Here is a 25,576-nt window from a genome sequence, read left to right as displayed (position 1 = left end):
GCCATGAAAAACATGAGTAAGAGTTAAACTTGTTTAAAATGAAAGTACAATTGTATGTGAAACTGTAAGAATCACACATCCTTAAAATGGGCCATTTCTTGAGGGACGCCTCCCTTTTACAAAAGTGTACATTTTTGGAAAATACCTAAAACATGACATCAGTTCATCCTACTGATAAAGCACTGTCTTACTTAGTTACTGGGCTTAGTGGGCTCATGTGAATATAGTTATAATAATAATGGAACTAATACTAATGGGGAAGTCATCAAACATCATTTTAAAATATTTATTTTTTCTTCCAAAAAAAAAGCAACTCTCATTGACATTATACACTGCCATGGATAAAACAGACAGCTAGTGGGAAGCTGCTGCACAGCACAGGGAGCTCAGCTCGCAGCTCTGTGATGACCTAGGCGGGTGAGACTATGGGGGTGGGAGGGAGGCTCAAGAGGAAGGGCATCTATGTACACAGATAGCTTATAGATTCACACTGTTGTATAGCAAAAAAAAAAAAAAAAAAACATTGTAAAGCAATTATATTCCAAATTGAAATAAATTTTTAAAAATAAGAAAAAGAAAGCAACTCTCTATACCGTCTTATTTCCAGTAACTATAAGAAAGTCTGATAGCCACATGTTTGGAAAGATACTATCTATTTTTCTGTCCCTTTTCATGTTTTCTCTAATTTTCATAACTCTGTAAGATGAACATTATCATTATTTCTATTTACTTTAATAATTCATTTGGCTACTAATCAAGTACGTGAACCAGGTCTCTAGAGAATAAGGGCAACTAGAGGCTGTTCAGGAGAGGACAAAGGGTCCATGATCACTGATCCTTAAGTGACTCCTCTAAGTAATATACTAAACCATGACAACTGTTAAGGAAATGTGACAAGGTTAGAGGGCACATTATAAAATACATGATTAAAAATCAAAAAAAGAAGATTCCCCTCTCAAGTTCTTGCTTTCCCTCCGTTAGCACTGGAGAACCAGTTCCCCATTCTGCCTCCTCATGAGATCCCTCCTTCCAGCTGTTAGAACCAGCCTCTCCTTCGGTAGGACTTCCACTCTTCACCTCCGTGTATGACGCCTCCCCGAGTGGGAAAAACACATAATCTATATTCAAGAGATCAAAGTTTGAGACCAGGCTCTGTCACCATGAGCTTGGGCAAGTCACTGAATCTATCTTGGGTTCAATTTAAGTGCAGTAAACTGTAGCCTTTGGCCCAAGATGGCAACCTAGTAAGTCCACATTCTTCTAAACTCTCCTTTGAATGAGTAGGGAAAAGACTAGACCTCCTTGTAAACCAGCAGTCCCCAGTCTTTTTGACACCAGGGACAAGTTTCATGGAAGACAATCTTTCCATGGACCAGGGTAAGGCGGTATGGTTTTAGGATGATTCGAGTGCATTACATTTATTGTGTATGCGTGCTAAGTTGTTTCACTCACGTCCGACTCTTTGCGACCCAATGGACCATAACCCACCAGGCTCCTGTGTTCATGGGATTCTCCAGTCTAGAATACTGGGGTGGGATGCTGTGCCCTCCTCCAGGGGATCTTCACAACTCAGGGATGGAACCTGCATCTGTTATATCTACCTGCAGTGGCAGGCAGGTTCTTTACCACTAGCGCCACCTGGGGAGCCCACATTTATTGTGTGCTTTTTTTCTATCATTATTACACCAGGTCCACCTCAGACCATCAGGCATTAGGTCTCAGAGGTTGAGGACCTCTGTTACAAACTATAGAAAGGCATACTTACTCAAACTGAAAATTCAAAGAATCTAAGGTAATACAGGCAGGATCAGAGTGAGAAAGGACTGGTATGCCCATAATCTAAAACATATAAAGCAAAGCTTTCAGGGGCAGAAGGGAAGGGCCCCCTCCAGCAGCTCTGCAGTAGGGCCTAAGAATAAGGCTAAGTCATGGGATGGTGGGTGGGAGTAACTTTCAACTTTGCTGGAGTTTCTAGGAAGTGCAATAAAACATGGAGTCTTCATAGAGTGGGGGGCCCCAAAGGCACTCACAGTATAAATCAGGCAAGACACTGACTTCGGAAAGTGACGTCATTCCCAGGGTTTAGTATCTGGCTGCACACACCTCTGCAAAGGCATCTTGGCTTGTATACACTGCAACAAGATTTTCAGTCATACACAGAACACTTCGAAAACAGAAAGGAGGTTTATAATTGAAAAGTGTGACTGCTAACTTTTTAACTGTAATAGAAGCAATAAATAATAAATTGAATACGACAGGAATCAAATCAACAAGTTAGAAAGCAATCTTGAGAAATTCAGGCCTCTGAGGAAGAGGCTAAAGAGGTGAAAATCATCAAGGACACATGGATAACAGTATCTGAAATTCAATATGTGCAAAACAAGTTTTCCGGAAAGAAAAACGTAAACAGAATGAAAACCAATACCCAGCTACAGAGCAAGAGAAAACACTTCTAGGAACTCAATGCAGACTTAGGTGTTTACATTAAACCAATTTATCAAGTCCTCAGCAAAATTAGGGAGTAGAAATTTATAATACTCTTTTTTTTTTTTTTCAATGTTAAGAACAAACAAAAGACTCGCACAAGTATTTGAACAGAAAAATAAAGTCAGACAGTACAGAGTCAGACTGGCCTCAAATCTTTCCTCTATACTAAACAGAAAATACTGTACACTAAACAAGCAGAACATTAAACAGCTACATCTAGAATTTACTGAACCACCAATAACTCAACATCCAAGCAAGCTCTCATTACCGTAAGAGTAACAGACATTTTAGATTTACACAGATCAGTAAATATCACCCACACACCATTGCTCTAAAATACCATGAAACAAAGAATTCTGATGAGAAAGATATGACAAAAGAGATATGTCATAAGAAACGAAACCAATATAATTAAATGTCAAAAACGGTTGAAAGTTTTTAAAACAAACAAATGCTAAATAATTTTGTCAACTAGGATGCTGTTGACTAAAAGTAACAGGACACTGACTCAGCTATTTTAAACAATAAGATATATATATATATCTAGAATGAGCCCTAAATTTCAGTGGCTCCAAACTGGTTAAAACAGTGATGATGATGTTTAAACACACACACACACACACACACTTTCCATCTCTATCAGGCTCTTTTAAGATATAGCCACTTGTCCTCCTTAACCACCCTCATGATACCAAGTTGGCTGCCACAGTTCCATGCATTACATCCAAATGTGACGATATACAGTGAAAAAAGGAGACATCTTTTTTACATCTATTCATTATCATTAATAAGAAAAAAAAACTTTCCTTAGACTTCCCCTCCTAGTTCTCTGGCCAGAATCACAAGTTTATGCTAAAACCAAGGCTGGTTGAGAATGGGACCACCATGACTGGGTTAAAACAAACTTGGCGTTCTCAATGTCAGCACTTTCACCACTTGGGGCTGGATAAGTCTTTGCTGTGAGAGCCATCGTGTGCATTACAGGGTATTTCAAATCATCTTTGGCAGTTACTCACTAGATGCCAGCAGCACCCCCTCTCAGTTCAGCCGCTCAGTAATGTCCGACTCTTTGAGACCCCATGGACTGCAGCATGCCAGGCTTCCCTGTCCATCACCAACTCCCAGAGCTTGCTCAAACTCATGTCCATTGAGTCAGTGATGCCATCCAACCATCTCATACTCTGTTGTCCCCTTCTCCTTCCACCTTCAATCTTTCCCAGCATCAAGGTCTTTTCCAATGAGTCAGTTCTTCACATCAGGTGGCCAAAGTGTTGGAGTTTCAGCATCAGTCCTTCCAATGAATATTCAGGACTGATTTCCTTTAGGATGGACTGGTTGGGTCTCCTTTCAGTCCAAGGGACTCTCAAGATTCTTTTCCAAGACACAGTCCAAAAGTATCAATTCTTCGGTGCTCAGCTTTCTTTATAGTTCAACTCTCACATCCATACATGACTCCTAGAAAACCATAGCTCTGACTAAATGGATTTTTGTCTGCAAAGTAATGTCTCTGCTTTTTAATATACTGTCTAGGTTACTCATAGTTTTTCTTCCAAGGAGCAAGCGTCTTAATTTCATGGCTGCAGTCACCATCTGCAGTGGTTTCGGAGCCCAAGAAAATAAAGTCTGTCACTGTTTTCATTGTTTTCCCATCTATTTGCCATGAAGTGATTGGGGGCAGGAGGAGAAGGGGACGACAGAGGATGAGATGGCTGGATGGCATCACCGACTCGATGGACGTGGGTCTGGGTGAACTCCGGGAGTTGGTGATGAACAGGGAGGCCTGGCATGCTGTGATTCATGGGGTCACAAAGAGTCGGACACGACTGAGCGACTGAACTGAACTGAACTGATGGGACTGGATGCCATGATCTTAGTTTTTTGAATGTTGAATTTTAAGTCAACTTTTTCACTCTCCTCTTTCACTTTCATCAAAAGACTCTTTAGTTCCTCTTCATTTTCTGCCACAAGGGTGGTGTCATCTGCATATCTGAGGTTATTGATATTTCTCCCAAAATCTTAATTCCAGCTTGTGCTCTTGCCTCTTCAATATTCTTGCCTTGAGAACCCCATGAACAGTATGAAAAGGCACCCTCTCTAGTTGTGTCAATGAAAATTGTCTCTAGACAGTGCCAATGGTTTAAAGTCACAGGAATAGAGTAATCAAGATTTCCCTTTGGGGCTACTTGTGAAGTCTACCCCTCCTAAATATATAGCCATACAGAGCCAAGGCAATATCTGAACTAACAAGTTTTTCAGAAAAGAGACTTGTATTAGAGAAAATAACCTTAAGTAAGCAATTACCAGTATTTAGTTCAGTAATCCTGTAAAAGGGATATGTGTGTTAGTCGCTCAGTCACGTTCAACTCTTTGGGACCCCATGGCCTGAAGCCCACCAGGCTTCTCTGTCCATGGAACTCTCCTGGAAAGAATACTGGAGTGGGTAGCCATTCCCTTCTCCAGGGATCAAACCTGGGTCTCCTGCATTGCAGGCAGATTCTTTACCATCTCAGTCATCAGGGACATAAGCAAATGTAACACAAAATTAAAATCTTGTATTATCTGAAACAAAACAGAGGAAAGATGAACAAAGAGCTTTAGCAGGGCTAAGGACGCTAGTACATTGTTTACTCATCAAGCACACAAAATATATCAGTCCCTATTATAAAATATGCAATTTACTTGCCTTAAAGAAATTTGTCTTTGAATATAAATTTTCATTGTGGATCTGTAGGTATAATATTTAGCCCTAAGAACCGTGACCAAGAACTGGCTATGTGAAGGGGAAGATCAGCTGTATCCTTTTCAGGGAACACGCCTCAATTAATTCCTTTTGAAGTTATACTCAAAGAGGTATACTTCCCCTAGAAACCTAATTTATTCCTTGTCTTGGTGCTTTCACCACTGCAGCTTATAAATATAATTTAGATTTTACAGATCAAACCATAAGCTGTGAAACTCTTATTTATCCTATTACAAACATTATGTTTATTGTCTTAAGACCCTTCATCCTCTAATCTCATGATAATAGGCCATATCTGCACTTTCTCCAGTTTTTCAAATGAAGCCAGCTCTCCTAATATGATCCAAGAGCCCTGCCCCCATCTACCCCAGACCCATTGGTTACTTCTCTCCTTCCCTGGGTCTGTGACTCACTCACTCCTCTTTCTTCTTCCTACTCTCTGTATCCATTCTTCATCCATTTGAAAACTCTTCTTAGTTTCCTCTGAAGTCCTGCCATGGCTGCCTCCCAATTCCGCACATTCCACTTTAACTTCATCCAAAATTTCCAAAACAGGTTCTCTCCAAACTGGATCTGGGGACCCAAGTGGCCAGTCTAGGTCTCAGATCTCCCTCCGTCAGAGGAAAAATGTGTTGTCTCTTTGTAGGCGGAGAAGGCAATGGCAACCCACTCCAGTACTCTTGCCTGGAAAATCCCATGGACGGAGGGGCCTAGTGGGCTGCAGTCCATGGGGTCACTAGGAGTCAGACACGACTGAGCAACTTCACTTTCACTGTTCACTTTCATGCATTGGAGAAGGAAAAGGCAAACCACTCCAGTGTCCTTGCCTGAAGAATCCCAGGGATGGGGGAGCCTGGTGGGCTGCTGTCTATGGGATCACACAGAGTCCGACACGACTGAAGTGACTTAGCAGCAGCAGCAGCAGAACATCTTTATGGATGATAAGGAAAAAGGTTGCCTTCAAAGGTTACAGGTAAGAGCTTTAACTGAAGGACTGAATTGTAATGCAAAAGCAACCTTTGTAATTTTAATCTTATGTAGCCCACAGGACAAGTACTAAAGAATAAATCCCATTTATATCTGTACTGTGAAAACACTGCGTGTTTATCAAGTGTTTAATTGTAGCAGCCTCAAAGTTCAGAGACTTGAGATGCTTAATGGAAATGAAAGGGGTATTGTTTTCCATTGGGAAATGTAACTGCTCTTGACAGAGCAAGAATCTGCAGACACTGACCATGAGAAGCTCATAAATACACTATGCTTTTAAATGTCTGACATAAATTAACATGGCTCAATAACAAATTCTGGAGATACCTATTCCTTTAAAGTAAAGGTGCTTTTTTCTAGAAATCAATATTTTTAAAATAAATATTTGCCTCTACAGGATTTAGAACATAAAGACATATAAACATTTTCCACAGTAGATTCTTTTCTCTTTAAAACTGAATGGTTTAAAAACTTCCTCTTCTTATATGGCACAGTATTCAGTATTATTAAATGAAAAAGAAAGAATTAGAAATATTGATAGAATGGCAATATTTGTTCTAAAATAAAAAATACATAGATATATACAAAGATGATAGATAATAAATGGAATGGGGACATGCTTGAATATTGAGAAAATACTTCTAGAAAAAAGCTGAAGAAGCTGATAATAATTATTGCCCTAGGAAGATGGAAAATGGAGACCTACTTCCGACTGTCAATATATTTGTACTGTTTATTTTTTATATATCCTCAGTGAAAGACAATTGAAACACCGAGAAACAGACACACAAATGCATGTGCACACACACACAAAATGGACAGATATTCCTAATCCTAAATTCAATTTATGATTTATGTGACTTATTAATCTTGTAAAAATATAGGTCACTGCCCTTAAAAGAATTAACAAGGATAGACTATCTTGACTGATTAAAAGTCTTTTAATTAGATAAATGTATATACTATTCCCAAATGGAATGAAATGGTAGTGAAGAAATGACTTGAAACAAAAACTAAAAAAAGGTATTTAGGATTTTTCAACAAAACTAAATTATAAGATTAAAAATATCACGTGCCATTAAAGTAAATCTTCTCAAATTTAACAGATAACCAAGCAACTACAGAAAGAGTTATTTTCTTAAAAACAGTATGGTCTACAGAGAAGTAGCAGTTGAAGCTGATGACAATCCTAAATATACTAATCATAAGGGCAACTTTGAAGATGATTGCAGGCAATGTTATGAAAAAATATAAGATCACACTGAAAAATAAAGACCAATAATACCAGAAAAACCTTCAGAAAAATACCAACCACCTGGTGTATGAGACAAGTATACTTAAGAAACTGATTAATGTTTATTAAAGAATTTTTAAAATTTCTGCTATAATGTACATACATTTTATGTATTTGTGATCTACTGTACAATAAAACCAATTTTGGCTGACGTGTATATGTTTCAAAATATCATCTAAAATGACCTAATTCCAATGACCTTTATTACCTCCTTTTACTCTCAACGGTGTCCTAGTTTACAAGATAAACTACATGGTCACACTCATAGGGAAGAAACAATGGCACTGATCAGCTCACACACCTTGGGGCCTCATTCCGTTACTCCTCAAGTAGCTGACTTTCTTATTCTCACTATCTATTAAAACAGATCATCTCTGAGGCATGTAACAGCGATGTCCTCAGAATGTTTTAAGATTTTTCCATAAACCACTACCAGTCAAGAACAAGGTGAAAGCTCTCCCACTCTACTAAGAGGAAAACTTAAGGATGACTGCCCAGCTGTTTCTATGCTTGTAAGTACTGGATGTAAAATGAACACTATACCTCAGGTTTCTGAATCTTCAGCAGGAAGGATTCTATTTCAAAACCATGTTCCAAAGAAGGTTCCCTTTGAGGATTCTATAGAAGAAAGAAAGTACAATTAAACGAATACATGAATCAGAAGTATACTAAAATAATAACAGAACCTGGCTAAGTGGGGTTTCTCTTAGGATCACAAGGAGAATTTAGCAGGAAAACTATAAACTTACTATACAAAAGCAATACATTTACCATATAAATTTACTATCTCATATACATACATACGTCTTCATAGAACAAAACTGAACCTTCCCACCTTTAAGAGACATGATGTAGGAACAATGACTACTTTCTTAACATGATAAAATCAAGCCAGTACTATATCCAAAGTTAAAATACTAGAAGGACACTCTTTAATGTCAGAAGACAACCACCACCTCCACTCTTTAGCAGTACATTTATTAATATAGAGAATAATCAAAAAAAAAAAGAGAGAAAGACAGGGAAGGAGGAAGGAAGACAAAAATTTGTTGAACAACCACCTAGATTAAAGATCAGCCAACTTTTTCTATAAAAGACCTGAGAGTAAATATTTTAAGACTTCATGGGTCATACAGTCGCTGTTTCAGCACTGCACTTCTTTGTTAGAATGCAAAAGTAACCAGAGACAATAGCAAGGCAATGGACATGGTTGTGCTTCATCCAGTCATTTCTATTTCTAGACACTGACATTTGAATTTCATACAATTTTCACATGTCACAAATTATGATTCTTTTGATTTTTCACCCCAAAACATTTTAAAATGTAAAAACCACTCTTAGCTCTTGGTCTGCACAAAAACAGGTGGGCCAGGTTTGAAGACTCTGCCCTAGATCACTTTAACAATAATTAAGTCCAAGAAGTAGATGTGGCAGGGTAGGTAACATGTGTCTGTTGGGGAGGGGCTGAACTGAGAAAGACAGGCAGTACTGGGGAAGGGCAAGAGAAGCTTACTTTCTTTTTGATACAACTCCATACTTTAAAAATGCTTTTCCATAATCATAGATTAATTATAAGAAAACATTTTAAACCATTAGATAAATATAATATCTAATTCCTTGCTTTCCTTTTTTTGGGGGGTGGGGCATGGTAAGGTAAGGGATTTTATACAGAGTCAAATTATTAAAATGTTAAATTTTAAAACAGCATATTTCTCTTCTGCTCTTTCTCAGAAAAGAAGGGGGGATCTGCTCTCTTCAGCTATTAATTCCAGTTCTGTAAAGAGAGTAAACCTTAGGAATTCCTCTTTGTTTTATATCTAATCTCAAGCCTCACTGACCTTTCATCGAGAACAATAGTGTGCACACAGTTCCGGCATTCAGACCAGTTTGTCCCCGCTCGCCACCCACCACCCCCACCCCCCCCACCCCGCCCCCGCACCTTTTCCTGGTGCTGAGCTCTAGCCAAACATTAAATTATGCTGGGAAGTAAAAGGTAGATGAAAAAAAAAAGTACAAAGGTGGCATTTGGCCTCATTCTATCAGGACACTCAATCTCAATTTAGAGAAAGAAAGAAGACACTTTCTTTCTTAGTGTGAGAGCATGAGAACTGGAGAACAGCACAGATTTTTCAGACAAGCCCATTTTTGTAAGTTTGCAGGTGGACTGTGCTCTTGTTTCAAGGCAGGTGGGGCTCTACATCAGGTGTGTGTGTGTCTATAAATCCACACCCATTTTTAACCAGAAACATCCAGAATACACTTCCAGCAAGAGCACTGACTATTTCAGGTAAGCAAGCAAAATTTCCAGATTATTTAATCAGTGGTCAAGCTCAGTTATATTTAAAGGATCACCTTTTCACTGCATAAAACTGAGGCCTTCAGTAAGTCAGAGCGAAGTTCAATGAAATTTTTCTTCTTTTAATAATTGAGATTTTCTTTGTTGGCTTCATACTTTTGTCAGGCAAGTGTAGGCTCCTCGGTTTTTGTCTCATCACAGCAAAAATTTGGAGTGACGCTTTTATTCTCTATGTGTATTAATGTTACTATAATAAATTAACATTGATCAAAAGCAACCCTTTAAAAATTATACTGCAAGTAACAATTGTTCCTCTCTGTTTTCTTTTTTTAATTTTCTTATTGAAGTATAGTTGATTTACAGTATGCAAATTTCTGCTGTACAGCAAAGTGATTCAGTCATAAAGGATATATATGTAAGGAATATAAAGAATATATACATATATATATATATATATATATATATATACACACACACACATACATTTTTATTTTAAATATTCTCAAGGGGCTCTCTTCCCCAGAAAAGAGAACAGAGGGATAGAGTGAAAGTTTGGGGTTAGCAGATGCAAACTTATATATAGGATGGATAAACAACAAGGTTCTACTGTTTAGCATAGGGAACTAGTTTTAATATCCTGTGAAAAGAATGTAAAATTTCCCTCTTTTCTTTTACAAAGACTTTTTAAATATTTAAGTAAATGACATATGTTAATTACTTTTGAAAAGTAAAGTACTGTCAGAAAATGCTGCCAGTGTTTATAACACCTAATTGTAGACATGTGGTTATTGGCCTCCGAGAGCAGTGCGAGCTGCTCCAGGCACATGACCACATCATGTTCATCTGTGTCCCCCAATTAGGCATCTGATACTGCAGGACTGTAAGTCATTCATGTTCTATTCACCAGGGAAATTACTACTCATCCAAAACAGTAATATATAAATTGATTGTCTTCATTATAGAATATATTTAATACCTCTTTTACAATTTATCAATGTCAAACAGAAAACAAATATTTTTATTTTTTTAAGTAGAACAGTCTGACAATCATACCTAATAACTTGAAATCTGAAAATAAAAAGTCAGTTCCTATTTAAATTTGGCAGCTTTAAACTAAGCAAAAGGTGAAGTTATAACTTCTTTTGATAGAGATTCTACCTACTTATCTCTGTCTGTATCATAAAGAATTTTTTCTCATGCTTCCTCCAGATTAACTGCTTCTTAACTCCTTGCTCTAACGATACCTGGAAGAATCCTAAGGCAAATGGGGGCTTTCTTCCCCAGAAAAGAGAACAAAGGCTCACAAAATTTTACAGTCAAATTCAGAGATTTTGAGACTTAAGGAGCTCAATCACAGATCGTCTAGAAGCTCCCTGGACCCAAGTTAAGACCCCGCCTTAGATGGTTGCTTCCATTTCTCTACAGCCACTTTCACCCCCACAAAGCCTGCCCTCCCCACATTGGACCCTGTGTTCCAGATTCAACTGTCTTTATCCCCTACTGAAATCTACCCTTTCCTTGTTCCAACCTTTACAGTACACGATGACATCCATAAGGTAAAAGATGGCATTCTGAAATGTTTTACAGTATTACCAGTTATAAGAACTTAAACTGGGATACTTATCAGCATCATGATTATTGTTTAACAGGGTTTCTCAATAGAAAGAAATTTACAAGTGTGTCCTTTCCAGATTAGGAAAGAAAATACTTTAAATAGAACCAAAGCAACCATTTTCAGTCCAGGAGAGAACCGAAGGGATGCACCACTGGCAAGAGAAAGATCCTGAAATGAGAGGCCTGATTTTTAAATAGGGCAGGGTTGCACACAGAAGAGCAAAAGGCTGAGTAAACGATGGGAGAATAAAGGTAAATGACTATCAAGGAACTGAAAAACAAGAAGCTCCATATTCCATTTTTCCTCCCATTTCCATTTTCAGCACTAATTGTTCATGCCTCATCTTACTGTCTTGGCATAAAGTTAAAATGGTGTTTTAATCAAAAGGCAAAGATTATTTATGCGTGACACTTGTCACCTTCCCACTGCATTCCGCAGGGGCAAGCCCTTTAATCAACATGATTTTATCTGAGATTTAAAGCAAAGCTGTAAGCACTCAAATGCTATCAGAAATAGGCTTTGGGTGCCTATTTGGGTGTCAACGTCATTGTACCGCCCCCAGGAAGCCCAAACACTGTGGCTTTTCATCAAGTGGACTTTTATTGAATTGACTGTATTTTTACAATAATTTACAAATAAAATGTGAAAGTTCTAGATGGTTGTACCATGTCAACTCATACAAGCAAAGCAACCTGTCAGCCTAAGTTTGGTCTAACTCTTAACAAATGTCTTGATGACAGCCTAAGGTAACCTACTAGATTCTGACATTTTTTACCATCCGGTTCTGAAGGATTCTTGAGAAGATGATGTCACACTCAGCTCTGGTCCTCTGCCTCTTATTCATCACAGTTTCTTCCAACCTTGCCATTGCTATCAAAAAGGAAAAGAGACCTCCTCAGACACTGTCAAGAGGTACTGGAACTTCATTTTATTTTCTAAACTCAGTCATTTGGATTGTTTTAAACTTCTTCATCTCTTGCCCACAGTCTAGTTATAAAACCAACTGAATTAACTGTAATTTTTTGTTGTGTGTCACTTGAAAACAGGGGGGAAAGAATCCCAGAAAGTATCAGTTAATTTTAAAGAGCAAGCCAAATTAAATGAAAAAAAAAAAATTGCTGCATCTATAGAAATAGTGGGAAACTAGTTTCATTGCCTATAACTTTGGTAACTAGAGTCCTAGAAAATTCTGGAAAATTCTATTGATTGATATGTCATATTGATATCCTAATTGCAATCAGGCTTTCCGTAGAATCTGTTCCAGTGCTCTGTCCAATACTTATTCAGGCAAGAAAATAATTTGGAATGATTTTATACTGGGATCCCTCAAAAATTATTTTATCTCCATCCTCCAAGAATTCTGGTTAACCAAGTGTTTGCTATGCTGACTCTGGGAAACCGCTATAGTATTTTTAGACAACATGATCTACATTTGCCATGGGCTACACTGTTCAGAAAACAATTATTTTGTAGCAACTGCTTTACTTCAGCTTAAGAAACAATTATATCTTCACCTGTAAAGAAATATAGATAAGATTCTCAAAATTGATTCCTACATTTCCAGCTACCAGAAGTGTAAAGAAAATCATTCATCAGCACATAGCTAATTCTAAATTAGTAACACAACCCAAAAAAACACTTGACCACTAGTTGGAATGGCAATATGAACTAAGTAATAAACAAACAGAGATAAATTTAGCATAATTTCAAATTTGAAAATATTGACTTTCTTTCCAAGTTAATTTATCCCTTAATAAATGTACTGGATGCCAGCCAACTGCTCACCAATATTCAGCCAAAATAATTAATTCTACTTTAGTTTAAAATCACAGAAAGTCTAAAAAAATCAGTAAGCTTTTGAAAAATAAATTAAAGAGGGAAATATTTTCCTAAGTGTAATTTATCATGTTATCTCCATATATACACATACAATAGTCAAAAACAATGAACTCATTAGCCTTAAATTGCCAAAGACCAAACTAGTCACTGCCCTTAAAGACCCTTGAGGGCTGATTTAAACACCGTGTGTAACACCAAGTAGCATATGGAGCTGCTTGGAGTGGGGAGCAGCACCAATTAAACAGAGACATTGTTAGGGAGAAGAAGGAATATTGGAAAAAGTTAAGAAATGGGTCAATATAAAAGTGAACCCCAAAACCTTAACTTTCTTTGGAATCAAAAGAACTGCTCTGTAACCAGCACCTAGCATACAGTAAGTACTCAATAAACACATATTGAAGATGAATGAAATCTCAGATGACAAGTAAACATAGCCAGTACTGAATTATGAATTATGGTAACTAAAATCATGGCATCCAGTCCCATCACTTCATGGCAAATAGAAGGGGAAAAAGTGGAAAAACGGTGACAGATTTTATTTTCTCAGTCTCCAAAATCACCCTGGATGGTGACTGCACCATGAAATTAAAAGACACTTGCTCCTTGGAAGAAAAGCTGTGACAAACCTAGACAGGATATTAAAAAGCAGAAATACCACTTTGCTGACAAAGATCCATCTAGTTAAAGATATGTTTTTTCCAGTAGTCATGTATGGATGAGAGAGTTGGACCATAAAGAAGGCTGAGTGCCAAACGATGCTTTCTAACTCTGGTGTTGGAGAAGACTCTCGAGAATCCCTTGGACTGCAAGGAGATAAGCCTAGTCAATCCTAAAGGAAATCAGACCTGAATATGTCAGGTCTGATTCCTTCCCTGAATCAGTCAGGGAAACTTCCTGCTGAAGCTGAAGCTCTAATATTTTGGCTGCTGCTGCTGCTGCTAAGTCGCTTCAGTCGTGTCCGACTCTGTGTGACCCCACAGACAGCAGCCCACCAGGCTCCCCTGACCCTGGGATTCCCCAGGCAAGAACACTGGAGTGGGTTGCCATTTCCTTCTCCAACGCATGAAAGTGAAAAGTGCAAGTGAAGTCGCTCAGTCGTGTCCGACTCCTAGCGACCCCATGGACTGCAGCCTACCAGGCTCCTCCATCCATGGGATTTTCCAGGCAAGAGTACTGGAGTGGGGTGCCATTGCCTTCTCCGAATACTTTGGCTACCTGATGCAAAGAGCTGACTCATTGGTAAAGACCCTGATGCTGGGAAAGATTGAGCACTGGAGGAGAAGTGGGCAAAAGAGGATGAGATGGTTGGATGGCAACATCGACTCAATGGACATGCATTTGAGCAAACTCCAGGAGACGGTGAAGGACAGGGAAGCCTGGCATGCTGCTGTCCATGCGGTTGCAAAGAGTTGGACATGACTGAGTGACTAAACAACATCAATGAACAGAGACCCTGAAGACAGTTTAAATTCTGTACTACCTTTGGCCTATTGTGATTGTGGGGTAAAGTGTATAAAAAAATCATAATACAATATGACTACCTTGCCAAACTATGAACAAACTGTTTGAGAGCAGGGACTATACTCCCCCACCTTTGTACACCCAGTGCCAAGTAGAGCAAGGCATATAGCAGATGTTCCTCTAATGTTTGCAGAACTAAGTTCACCAAGGGCAGAGACCAGTAATTCTTCCCATTGCTGACATTTTGGCATTGAATGGTATTTGCAACAGAATAGGAAAATTAAGTAGGAGCCTAGTCTCACTGGCTGTTTCCAAAGGAACTTTTATCGAATGCTAAATATAGCATAAAGTTACTACATATGCTCAAGCAAAGAAAATCCTTCAGGATTACTACAGACAGGAACGATTCCTGCTAAGGTGGGGGTACTAAGCTAACATAAGGTGTTCTTCCAATGCCCAGCTTCTATAATCAGGCAAAACAAACCAACAACATTTCTGGTAAGGGAGTAATATAACGCAGTCACTTTGGAAAAAGTCTGGTAGTGCCCCCAGAACGGTAAAGGTACAGTTACCATTTGGTCCAGCAATTCCACCTCTAGGGATAAACCCAGGGAAGATGAAAACATATGTTCACACACAAGTTTTGTACCCATGTGTTCACAGCAGCAGTATTCATAAAATCCAAAAAGTAGAAACAACCCAAATGTTCATCAAATGATGAATGGATAAACAAAATGTGGTATAGTGTTACAATGGAATGGCCCAAGAATGAAGTCCTAATACACACAATGACATGGATGAACCTTGAAAACTTTGTACCGAATGAAAGCACCCAGCCATAAAATACGTCACGTCTTATATGATTCCATAGACACAAACATCTGGAAGAAGCTAACCTACAGACTGAAAGTGGATTCGGTGTTTCTTAGGGTTGAGGAAATGAAAGGATTAGGTGGTGATAACTGAATGGTAAAGGGTTTCTTTTTTCAGGTGATAAAGATGTTCTCTAATTATTGCGGTGATGGTTGCACACTATGTAAATATACCCAAAAAAGTATCTACTTTCTATAGATGAATTACACTGTTATTAATTACATTTAATAGTCTCTATTAACAAACCAACTAAAACCTGACAAAAATCATACAATCATATTTATCTTGCTTCATAACTCTGCTTCATAAGTCCTGGCCATCTTCTAAGCCACGATATCAAAACAAGAAACTCCAATCTGACACACTTGAAGCATACAAAAAAATCTGAGTACAAACTAGACTGCACATATTTGTATTTTCAAATTAATTTAATCTTTTCCATCTGTAGACTGAGACATTTCCAGAAAATACTTTGAAGTACTTTGTGCATTCTCCTCGACAGTCATTCTTCAGTCACTAGTATACATCCCCAACTCCTCCCCTCGCCTCTTTAAGGACCACTAGGTTCTCTCTCTGGAGAGGGCGATGGCACCCACTCCAGTACTCTTGCCTGGAAAATCCCATGGACGGAGGAGTCTGCTGGGCTGCAGTCCATGGGGTCGCTAAGAGTCAGACACGACTGAGTGACTTCCCTTTCACTTTTCACTTTCATGCACTGGAGAAGGAAATGGCAACCCACTCCAGTATTCTTGCCTGGAGAATCCCAGGGACAAGGGGAGCCTGGTGGGCTGCTGTCTATGGGGTCACACAGAGTCAGACACGACTGGAGCGACTTAGCAGCAGCAGCAGCAGGTTCTCTCTCTACTCCTTGTGTTCGGTTTCCCTCTCCTCCACTTCTGGATGCTTCCAAAACAACTGTGTTTTATTAGTTGATCTCTCAACCATGAAATTTCCACAGCAGAATTTTTTACCTGTTAAAACTCAAAAGCAAAATGTGAAATTCTGTTTTTTCATGATGTATTCTGATTTTAAAGGCATCAACATCTCTCAGTAGTCAAGCTTCAAGGACACTAGAGAGTACAGTCCAACATATTCCTAATAGATTTACAAAGTATGCATGGGATTCCCAGGCGGTGCTAGTGGTAAAGAACCGACCTGGCAATGCAGGAGATGCAAGAGACTTGGGTTCAATTCCTGGGTCAGGAAGATTCCCCTGGAGGAGGAAAACGGCAAACCACTCCAAGTATTCTTGCCTGGAGAATCCCATGGACAGAGGAGCATGGCAGGCTACAGTCCACAGGTCACAAAGAGTCAGACATGACTGAAGCAACTTAGCACCAGCACTTAAAAGGCATGCAGATTAACTAGTCTTCTCCTGTACAATCTGAAAGCCAGAGTTTTTGCGTGGTCCAAAGATATCTTACCAGTCACCACTAAGCATAATAGCATCTACTGAACATTTACTAGGTTCAAGGCCATGGGTGGTGAGATGTGAAACAGAGTTACAAAACCTCAGCACTCCATGTAAAAAGATACAATCTCTTCCTATCTAGTTATAATCATGTATCCTCTATACCAAATTTCACATGCACATTTCAGAACTCTTCAGGGGTCTTGAGTTGATACACTGATTTCCCTCTTCTGTTTTAGGGTGGGGAGATGACATCACTTGGGTGCAGACTTATGAGGAAGGTCTCTTTCATACTCAAAAAAGGTAAAACACCTCTCATTCAGCTTTGACAGATGATACACATACCTCATCATTGAGAGCCAAAAAACTAGCAAGTTAGCTTTTGAAAGGACACAGTAACAATTTTCTCTGATACTGAGTGCAGTTTAACCTAAGAGTTGCTATTAGAATTTTTTATAAACAGGAGTTCTAAATATCCTTGTATTAATTCTTTAATAACCCAGCCAAGCTTTTATACTGAGGAATAACTGACTTAACATTATAGTAGGAGAAGGCTATGGCACCCCACTCCAGTACTCTTGCCTGGAAAATCCCATGAACGGAGGAGCCTGGTAGGCTGCAGTCCATGGAGTCGCTAAGAGTCAGACATGACTGAGTGACTTCACTTTCATGCATTGGAGAAAGAAATGGCAACCCACTCTGATATTCTTGCCTGGAGAATCCCAGGGACGGCAGAGCCTGGTGGCTGCCGTCTATGGGGGTTGCATAGAGTTGGACATGACTGAAGCAACTTAGCAGCAGTGTCAGACATACAAAATAATGATTGGATATTTGTACATATTGCAAAATGGTACAGCAATAAGTCTAGTTTAGACTTATTAAAGACTTATTTAGACTTAAACAACATCTACCAAGTAAACTTTTGAATATAAGCTGCATATACAAAACAGCTTTACACACTGGATATTATACAAGCTTAAAAAGAAACCTGGTTTACAGCAGTGCTTCTTAAGGCTGTCTGATTATCAGAACAATTCAGAGAGCCTTGTTTAAAATCCACATTCATGGTCAATCAGTCCAGTACTTACTGAGTACCCACTGCTATGTGCCAGGCACTGTTCTATACTCAATGACCAAGAGTGACATGCTTTTTATCCTTGAAGATCTACTGACTTTGAGGGGATAGAGCTGAAGACACTTAGGTTTTTTAAAGCACCCCAAATATTTATCAAATATCAAAAGAACATTCAATTCAACTCTTCAAAGAAAAAGGAAAGATGCCAAATAATTGAGCAACACACTCAACACTGGACAAACATTACCAAAAAACACAGAAAAGTTTACAGAATAATCTTATTATCAAAGAGAAATGCAAAAAGTAAACAACATATTAGCAAAGAGCAGCCAGCAGAACATTTAAAAAATATACTCTGATAAAGTGAAATTCAGTTTGGGAATGCCAAAAGATTCAAGATTAAGAAATCTATTAAAATAATCTAATATTCGTAAGGACACAAATCATACAAGTGTCTCCTATCAACATAAATGGTGAAGAGGCATTTACAATAATGCCAAATCCATATTGGAGCTTTTTAAACTTTTATTTAACAATATTAATTTATTTTTATTTATCCTAACAAAGAAATATCCATCCCAGTAAAAAACAAAAAAACAAACCTAAAAACCCAGTATCATGCTTACTGGGAAAATCAATTCAAGTATCCCACTGATGGGATTCTTTAATCACCACAATGACTAACATTGTTCTCAAGACACCAATCAATGCAATTAGATGAGAAAAACTTAAGAAGAGTGTGAAAGTATCTTCATGTGCAGACGTTGACTGTGTACATGAGAAACTTGAGAATCAACTCTAAGTATTCAGAAGTATGAAAATTAAGTTAAATGTGAAGTCTCTCAGTTGTGTCCGACTCTTTGCGACCCCATGGACTGTAGCCTAATACCCAGAAACCAAAGGCTTATATATATAAATAAAATTAAAGGACTTCCCAGGTGATGCCAGTGATAAAGAACCTGCCTGCCAATTCAGGAGACGTAAGAGACATGGGTAGGATCCCTGGGTCAGGAAGATCCCTTGGAGGAGGGCATGGCAACCCACTCCAGTGTTCTTGCCTGGACAATCTCATGGACAGAGGAGCCTGGTGGGCTACAGTTCATCAGCTGACAAAGAGCCAGACACAACTAAAGTGACTTAGCACACATGCATATAAAATTAAAATGGCTAAATAGCAGGAAAAAAAGACAAAATATCTCAGGATAAATGACAGAAAATGCATGAAATCTATATGAACTAAATGTACTACTGAGAAAATTACAAACCTATGACAAGAGTTCTGTGTTCTTATATAGGAAGACTCATTATAAAAATGTCAATTCTCTTTATACTTCAAATTTTTTAAAGACAATCACAATATATTAGTACAATTTTTGTTTAAAAAATAATTCTAAAATTGAAATGGGGACATAGACACAAATAGGAACATTCTGAAAAAGAAACCAGTGGGGACTAGCCTTTAATCAATATGTAACATTTTACCAAACTACAATAAAACAGTATGTTACTGGTAAATGAACTGAACATTCTGAAAGGAGAGAATAGAAATAAAACCAGATACAACAGAAACTGTATGTGATAAAGTAGCTTTTTAAATCAGGAATAGGGGACACAGCCTATGTAAAACAATTATTGTTAGAATTTGAGAGTCATGTGGAAAATAAACTTGGATTCATACCTCATATTTTACACCAAAACAAATTACAAAGACTAATTATAAGGATGAAAGCATTAAGGTACTAGAAGATACTATTGCAAAATTTTCTCTCTTTAAATTCTTGCAGTATGGAAGGGCTGATATCACGGTGAGGCATGAGGGACGTCTAGGATGCAGAAACAAAGCACTTAATTTTTTGCCCTCGGTGCTACTGTTGCCTCACTTTTTTATTTCTTTAGGCTTGAATATCTACCAAGTAAAAAAGGAAATGTGAAGTTGGTAAATATTAGCTTTATACGTTATAAATTTTAAAAGTTGTAGGATTTATTTTACCTAAAATTAATGTAAATTCTAAGTTGGAGGATTAAATGAAATTATTAACAGCTCAAAGTTTGTTATTTTCTTTGAGGTGTATTTCATATAATTATCTCTGTTCTTTTAAAGATTTATGATTTATATTTTTACATTAGTCTCTTTTTGGACCCAACATTCTCTCAAAATTAAACATTAAAAAACATCTTATGTATCCAAATCATAATTCATTTATCTTTTACTATAGTCAACATTCTAACTTTTCTCTAATTCTAAACAGCAGTCAATTAACTACCATAAAAAAATTTTTTTCCAAGAGTGAAAATCAAACTGACACTGAAAAATATAAAGGAAGGGAACTCTCACTGGGATTGCTTATAGAATTATGACAAGAGTGAAAGTTGGTAAAAATAACCAAATATTAATAGCCTTTTTGCAAACTAAAAACAGAAGAAAATAAGTAAAAACTTTATTCTCCTAAAATTTTATACCACATGTTCACTGGAAATGAATGCCTTGTTCATATCCTTTCAACTTTGGAGACAGAATTGACTCTAACTGTACTACAGTATATGTAAGAATGACCTGGTCAACTTCTTAAGCTGTGATTCCTGGACCTCACCCCCAGAGATTCTGATTGAGCGGACCCGGAGGGAGTCAGAAAATTAACATTTCTAATGAGCTACGTTTCTGGTGAGACTGATGCTTCAGTTCTGAGGTCATTTTATGAGTAACACTACTCTAGATTACAACACTGTGATGTGTCAACCTGTGAATTTTAATGTCTTACAGAAAGTATGAAAACCTTAAATCTAATTTCCCTGTACAGTTTGACTCGAATGAATCACTTGACTCAATTTCACGCTCTCTCTGTTTAGTAACAAGCCACTGATGGTTATTCATCACTTGGAGGACTGTCAGTACTGCCAAGGTAATTTATGCTTTGGAGATCGTACTGTATTTTCAATATGAAGTAAGAAAGTGACCTAGTTAAAAATTAAGAAGGCACTCGAAATTAAAAAAAAAAAAAAAGACAACTGATGGAGTACCACCGTTTTACTAAGGGGCTTACTGACTACAACGATTGTTAGCAATCTACTGAATATATTTATATTATGTGTTCTTCAGGATTTTATATCCCTCTGCATCCTCTGCCCCCCAGAAAGGTGGGAAAACTGGCTGAAAAGATGATGCTTTAACCAATGAGTCAATGAATTAAGTGACATTATAAAACTGGTGATTTCAATGTGATTATCCCTTGATGTTCCCCCCTACCTCATTGCTTTCCAATGAGAGACAGAGTAGCAATGGGCCAATCAACTATTAACATCCAAGTTATAGAAGCAAACAAATGCAAAATACTAGCTTTATTTTGCTACATTATTTTAAAGTAATCTTAATCCATGAATCTAACTGGCATTATATCTTTCCCCACAGCACTAAAAAAAGTGTTTGCCCAAAATAAAGAAATACAAGAAATGGCTCAGAATAATTTCATCATGCTGAATCTCATGGTACATGATCTCTACAATTTTTTTTTAATATTTCAATTCAATGGAAAAGTTTAATCTCTTTTAGTCTTTATTTAAAGGCAAAAAGAGCTATATAGTATTAGTGGACATAGAATGTTATATAGAATTGTAAGAGGCTAAAATATACATTTTGATATTTGACAAAACTAATACAATTATGTAAAGTTTAAAAACAAAATAAAATTAAAAAAATAAAATAAAATAAAATATACAATTTACTGAAAACCTGTTTATGTAAAGTATTTTTAAATCAACTGTTAAAAACAATCCAATCCAATAACATTTTTTTTTTCTTCTTTTGCTAGCATGAGACCACAGATAAGAATTTATCACCTGATGGACAGTATGTGCCTAGAATCATGTTTGTGGGTAATTGTGTAATGTCTTTCCATCAGATTTACAAAATCAGTAGCCTTCTTGCTTTTATTTACTTTCAAATGTTAGTTCATTTGAAACTATTCCTTTTAATACTATTTGAAGTACTATTCCTTTTAAAGGGGAGTCATTAGTAACCCAGTCAACAACAGCTCTTGTTCAACAATCAAACTCATTATATCTATATTTGCAACTTATAAATATTGAAGTTTTATTTTTAAATTAACTCATGCTATTAAATCAATCCCCAAAATACTTTCAGTACAGTTCTCTAAACTATGTTGATAGAGAGCTGTAGCACACTAAAATGGAAATTCTGATTAACTCATCATGAATTAACATGTATGAAAACTGATTTAGCTTGTAAACATGTTTAACGTTTGTTTCAGAGCTAGAGGCATGAATGATTTTCAGAACTCTTAAAAAAATATGTAAGTAACTTATTTTTTGTGGGCAGATCCTTCTTTAACAGTCAGAGCTGATATAACTGGAAGATACTCGAACAGATTATATACATATGAACCTCAGGATTTACCACTATGTAAGTATTTTCAAATTATCTTAAACATTGATGCTAGCAACACTTGACAGTTAGAAGGGTGAGTGATGCCCTCCATCAGCACTTTCCCTCAAACAGTGCTTCCCACCCATCACAGTTCCTGGGATTGGCAGTGGTGGTTGTGGTTAAAATGCAAACTCTTAGCTCCAATTGACATCAGAATTTCTGGGACAACTTGGAATCTATTTTTTTAACAGGGATCTCTAACAGTCCTTGTGATCACTAAATGTTAAGACCATCAAACAGGATAGAGTACACATTAAAATTACACTTTAAGAAAACCAGTCCATTCTTCTCATATCAAAGATCATATGTGATTTCCTCAAAGTGATTAACAATTAAATCTCTTCCTCAGTCTGACTTGGGACTTTCATTCTTAACAACATCACAATCAATCAGCTATGCTTAATAAGATAGCTATGCTTGCCATGGAGAAGGAAATGGCAACCCACTCCAGGAGTCTTGCCTGGAGAATCCCACGGACAAAGGAACCTGGCGGGCTACAGTCCATGGGGTTGCAAAGGGTTGGACACGACTGAGTGACTAACACACACAACACACACACATGCTTGTCATATCCAATGAAACTAACACAAAATAATCAATTAACAAAACAGATACCCTCTCAAATCCCTCTGATAAAATTCTTTAACGTAAAGTTAATTAATCAGCTCTTAAAGGTCTAATCCCTAAATTTATGTGTACACATTTATATAATAGTTTTTAATATTGCAGATAAATCCCCACATCTTTATAGTTGTTAAACAGGTTGATTTTAGATTCACAGTTAATTATAAAATTTTATACTCTCATTTACTAATAATATATATTTACTTTATTACAGTGATAGAAAACATGAAGAAAGCATTAAAACTTATTCAATCCGAGTTATAATATATTACCTCTAAGAGGTCAAAAGTCGTGAAGAAAAACTTCTGGTTAACTGACTAAAACTAAATGGGTGGGTACATGAATTCTGTAACATTATCATTTAGATTCTTAATGTGCTTGAATATTCTTATGAAGGTAAAATGATATTTCAATAAAAGTCAAAACCTGAGTCAATGTTGTGGTTTGCCTGCACTGGTAGCAAAGAAAGCCTTTAATGAGCTGATGGTTACAGTGGAGACCTAAGAAAAAGGCATCTACATTGGTTGTTTCTATTTTCTGATCTATCATTCCTTCCACCAAATAATCTAATCTTATTTCTGACCCTTCTATTACATAGAACATGCAAGCTTAGGTCATGCCTGATCTTCATGTCCCCAAAGCAAACGGATTCATCTTTATCCACTTATTGTTTAAACTTTTAGCAGCGCAACTCTTAGAATTAACCATTTACTTTTTATCTCTAATTATAATAAATTTAAATAATATTTTAAAACTTTATAAATATATTTTTTATTAGGTGGATATTTAACACAATAATTTTAGAAGAACAAAACTGTCTCCAGAATATTAAAGAATTCCTCCAGCTAACTAGCTGAAGAGGAATCTATACACTCTGAGATTATCAAACATTCAACCACCAACTTAATTCTTCACAGGAAGCTCCTGGAGGATCATATCCATGTCTTCTATTCCTTCAAATAACAGTCCCCTAAATCCTTATTTTTTATGAACAAAATTTCCATCATCAGTTGGAGTAATTCTAATTACTGATGAAAATCTCTTAAGCAGCTGAGATTAATATTCAGAGAGGTGAGAATGTTTGAGATGGGCAAAAATTATCCTAATCCATAGGATTTTGCTGCATTTAAATAACTTGAATTATTTTAGATACAAAGGTACACTATCTTATGAGATAGATAAATATTTATGATATTGATATCTAATTAATTCCAATGTTTCATGAGTCAGAGAAAGAAAAGTTTCTTTCAGATATTACTTGATCATTATTTAGTTGATTTTAAGCAGACTTTTAGCAACTTATCTATTTAGATATAAATAGGTTACTGTTCAGTCAGTTGCTCAGTCGTGTCCAACTCTTTGCCATGGACTGTAGCATACCAGGCTTCCCTGTCCATCACCAACTCCCAGAGCTTGCTCAAACTCATACCCATTGAGTCAGTGATGCCATCCAACCATCTCATCCTCTGTCATGCCCTTCTCCTTCTGCCTTCAATCTTTCCCAGCATCAGGGTCTTTTCCAGTGAGTCAGTTCTTCGAATCAGGTGGCCAAAGTATTGGAGTTTCAGCTTCAGCATGTCCTTCCAATGAATATTCAGGACTGATTTCCTTTAGGATGGACTGGTTGGATCTCCTTGCTGTCCAAGGGACTCTCAAGAGTCTTCTCCAACACCACAGTTCAAAGGCATCAGTTCTGTAGCACTCAGCTTTCTTTATAGTCCAACTCTCACATCCATACATGACTACTGGAAAACCATAGCTTTGACTAGACAGACATTAATTGGCAAAGTAATGTTTCTGCTTTTTACATAACCATCAATATTAGATATCCATGTATCCTCTTTGCAAAAGAATATTAAATATCCTATTTTTATTTTGGGTCAAAGTTTGGAGTTTTTTTAATGCATTCTAAGAAACCAAAGTATATGTGTATTCTCTATAATAATTTAATATATGAAGAGTAATATAACTGATTTCATTGTTGCATAAATAGTACAGAGGCAGAAAATGTCAGTGGTTATTTGCAGTGAACTAAGAAGGAATCAGTTGATCGTTGCAGTCTTAAGAACTAATAAAGTAGAATATTCACTTGTTTTTCTTCAAGTAGTGTAAAAATGTTACTAAATGATAAACTGATTATTCTTTGCCATGAAAATATACGTGCCTTTATATGTTTTCATATATAAATTATATAATTCAAGTATGCATATAATTACACATACAAGAACATTTACTATACATATAATGTAACTTATTTTCAAACAATGTGTATAATCAATGTAATCTTGCAACCAATTTAGTCTCCTTCTCTAACAATTAAAATTCTATATCCTACCTGATATTTCTGATTTCTTCATTTTATAAACTCAGTGGTTTAGACTCCATCATTCGTGGTTGCCCCAGATTTGAAATGCAGGACTAAGCAGAGAACAC

General features: G+C 37.0%; 2 protein-coding genes across 34 annotated transcripts in view; one reads left to right on the top strand and one right to left on the bottom strand.

The window, feature by feature from the left end:
* AHR (aryl hydrocarbon receptor) overlaps positions 1 to 25,576 on the bottom strand; it is a 513,500-nt gene that overhangs the window by 481,837 nt on the left and 6,087 nt on the right. For 20 of the 33 annotated variants that reach the window (XR_008717658.1, XR_008717673.1, XR_008717666.1 and 17 more), the window contains exons 2-4: positions 12,195 to 12,289; positions 8,052 to 8,126; positions 2,031 to 2,132 (exon numbers count right to left, since the gene is read on the bottom strand). The gene's annotated coding sequence lies outside the window, so the exon portion shown is untranslated. Of the gene's footprint in view, positions 1 to 25; positions 1,119 to 2,030; positions 2,133 to 8,051; positions 8,127 to 12,174; positions 12,290 to 25,576 lie in introns of those variants that run through there. The other 13 variants (XR_008717684.1, XR_008717683.1, XR_008717660.1 and 10 more) reach the window with 7 other exon arrangements.
* On the top strand, positions 12,223 to 23,653 carry AGR3 (anterior gradient 3, protein disulphide isomerase family member). Its single transcript, XM_055589926.1, has 7 exons — positions 12,223 to 12,331; positions 17,243 to 17,306; positions 20,926 to 20,978; positions 21,485 to 21,561; positions 21,885 to 21,948; positions 22,412 to 22,495; positions 23,358 to 23,653. Exons 1-7 carry the CDS (start codon positions 12,223 to 12,225, stop codon positions 23,405 to 23,407), a joined length of 501 nt encoding a protein of 166 aa, XP_055445901.1. The 3' UTR covers positions 23,408 to 23,653.

Source organism: Bubalus kerabau, chromosome 8 (assembly GCF_029407905.1).
Source record: "Bubalus kerabau isolate K-KA32 ecotype Philippines breed swamp buffalo chromosome 8, PCC_UOA_SB_1v2, whole genome shotgun sequence".
Lineage (NCBI taxonomy): Eukaryota > Metazoa > Chordata > Mammalia > Artiodactyla > Bovidae > Bubalus > Bubalus kerabau.
The sequence above is the reverse complement of the archived record's forward strand: the minus strand, read 5'-3'. Positions and strand labels throughout refer to the sequence as shown.

Bases quoted from the DNA above. Each gene is read 5' to 3' on its own strand.
- AGR3 (XM_055589926.1), top strand. From the start codon at position 12,223: ATGATGTCACACTCAGCTCTGGTCCTCTGCCTCTTATTCATCACAGTT. The intron at 12,332-17,242 runs GTACTGGAACTT...CTTCTGTTTTAG, and splicing joins TCCTCAGACACTGTCAAGAG to GGTGGGGAGATGACATCACT. The intron at 22,496-23,357 runs GTAAGTATTTTC...ACTTTATTACAG, and splicing joins ACCTCAGGATTTACCACTAT to TGATAGAAAACATGAAGAAA.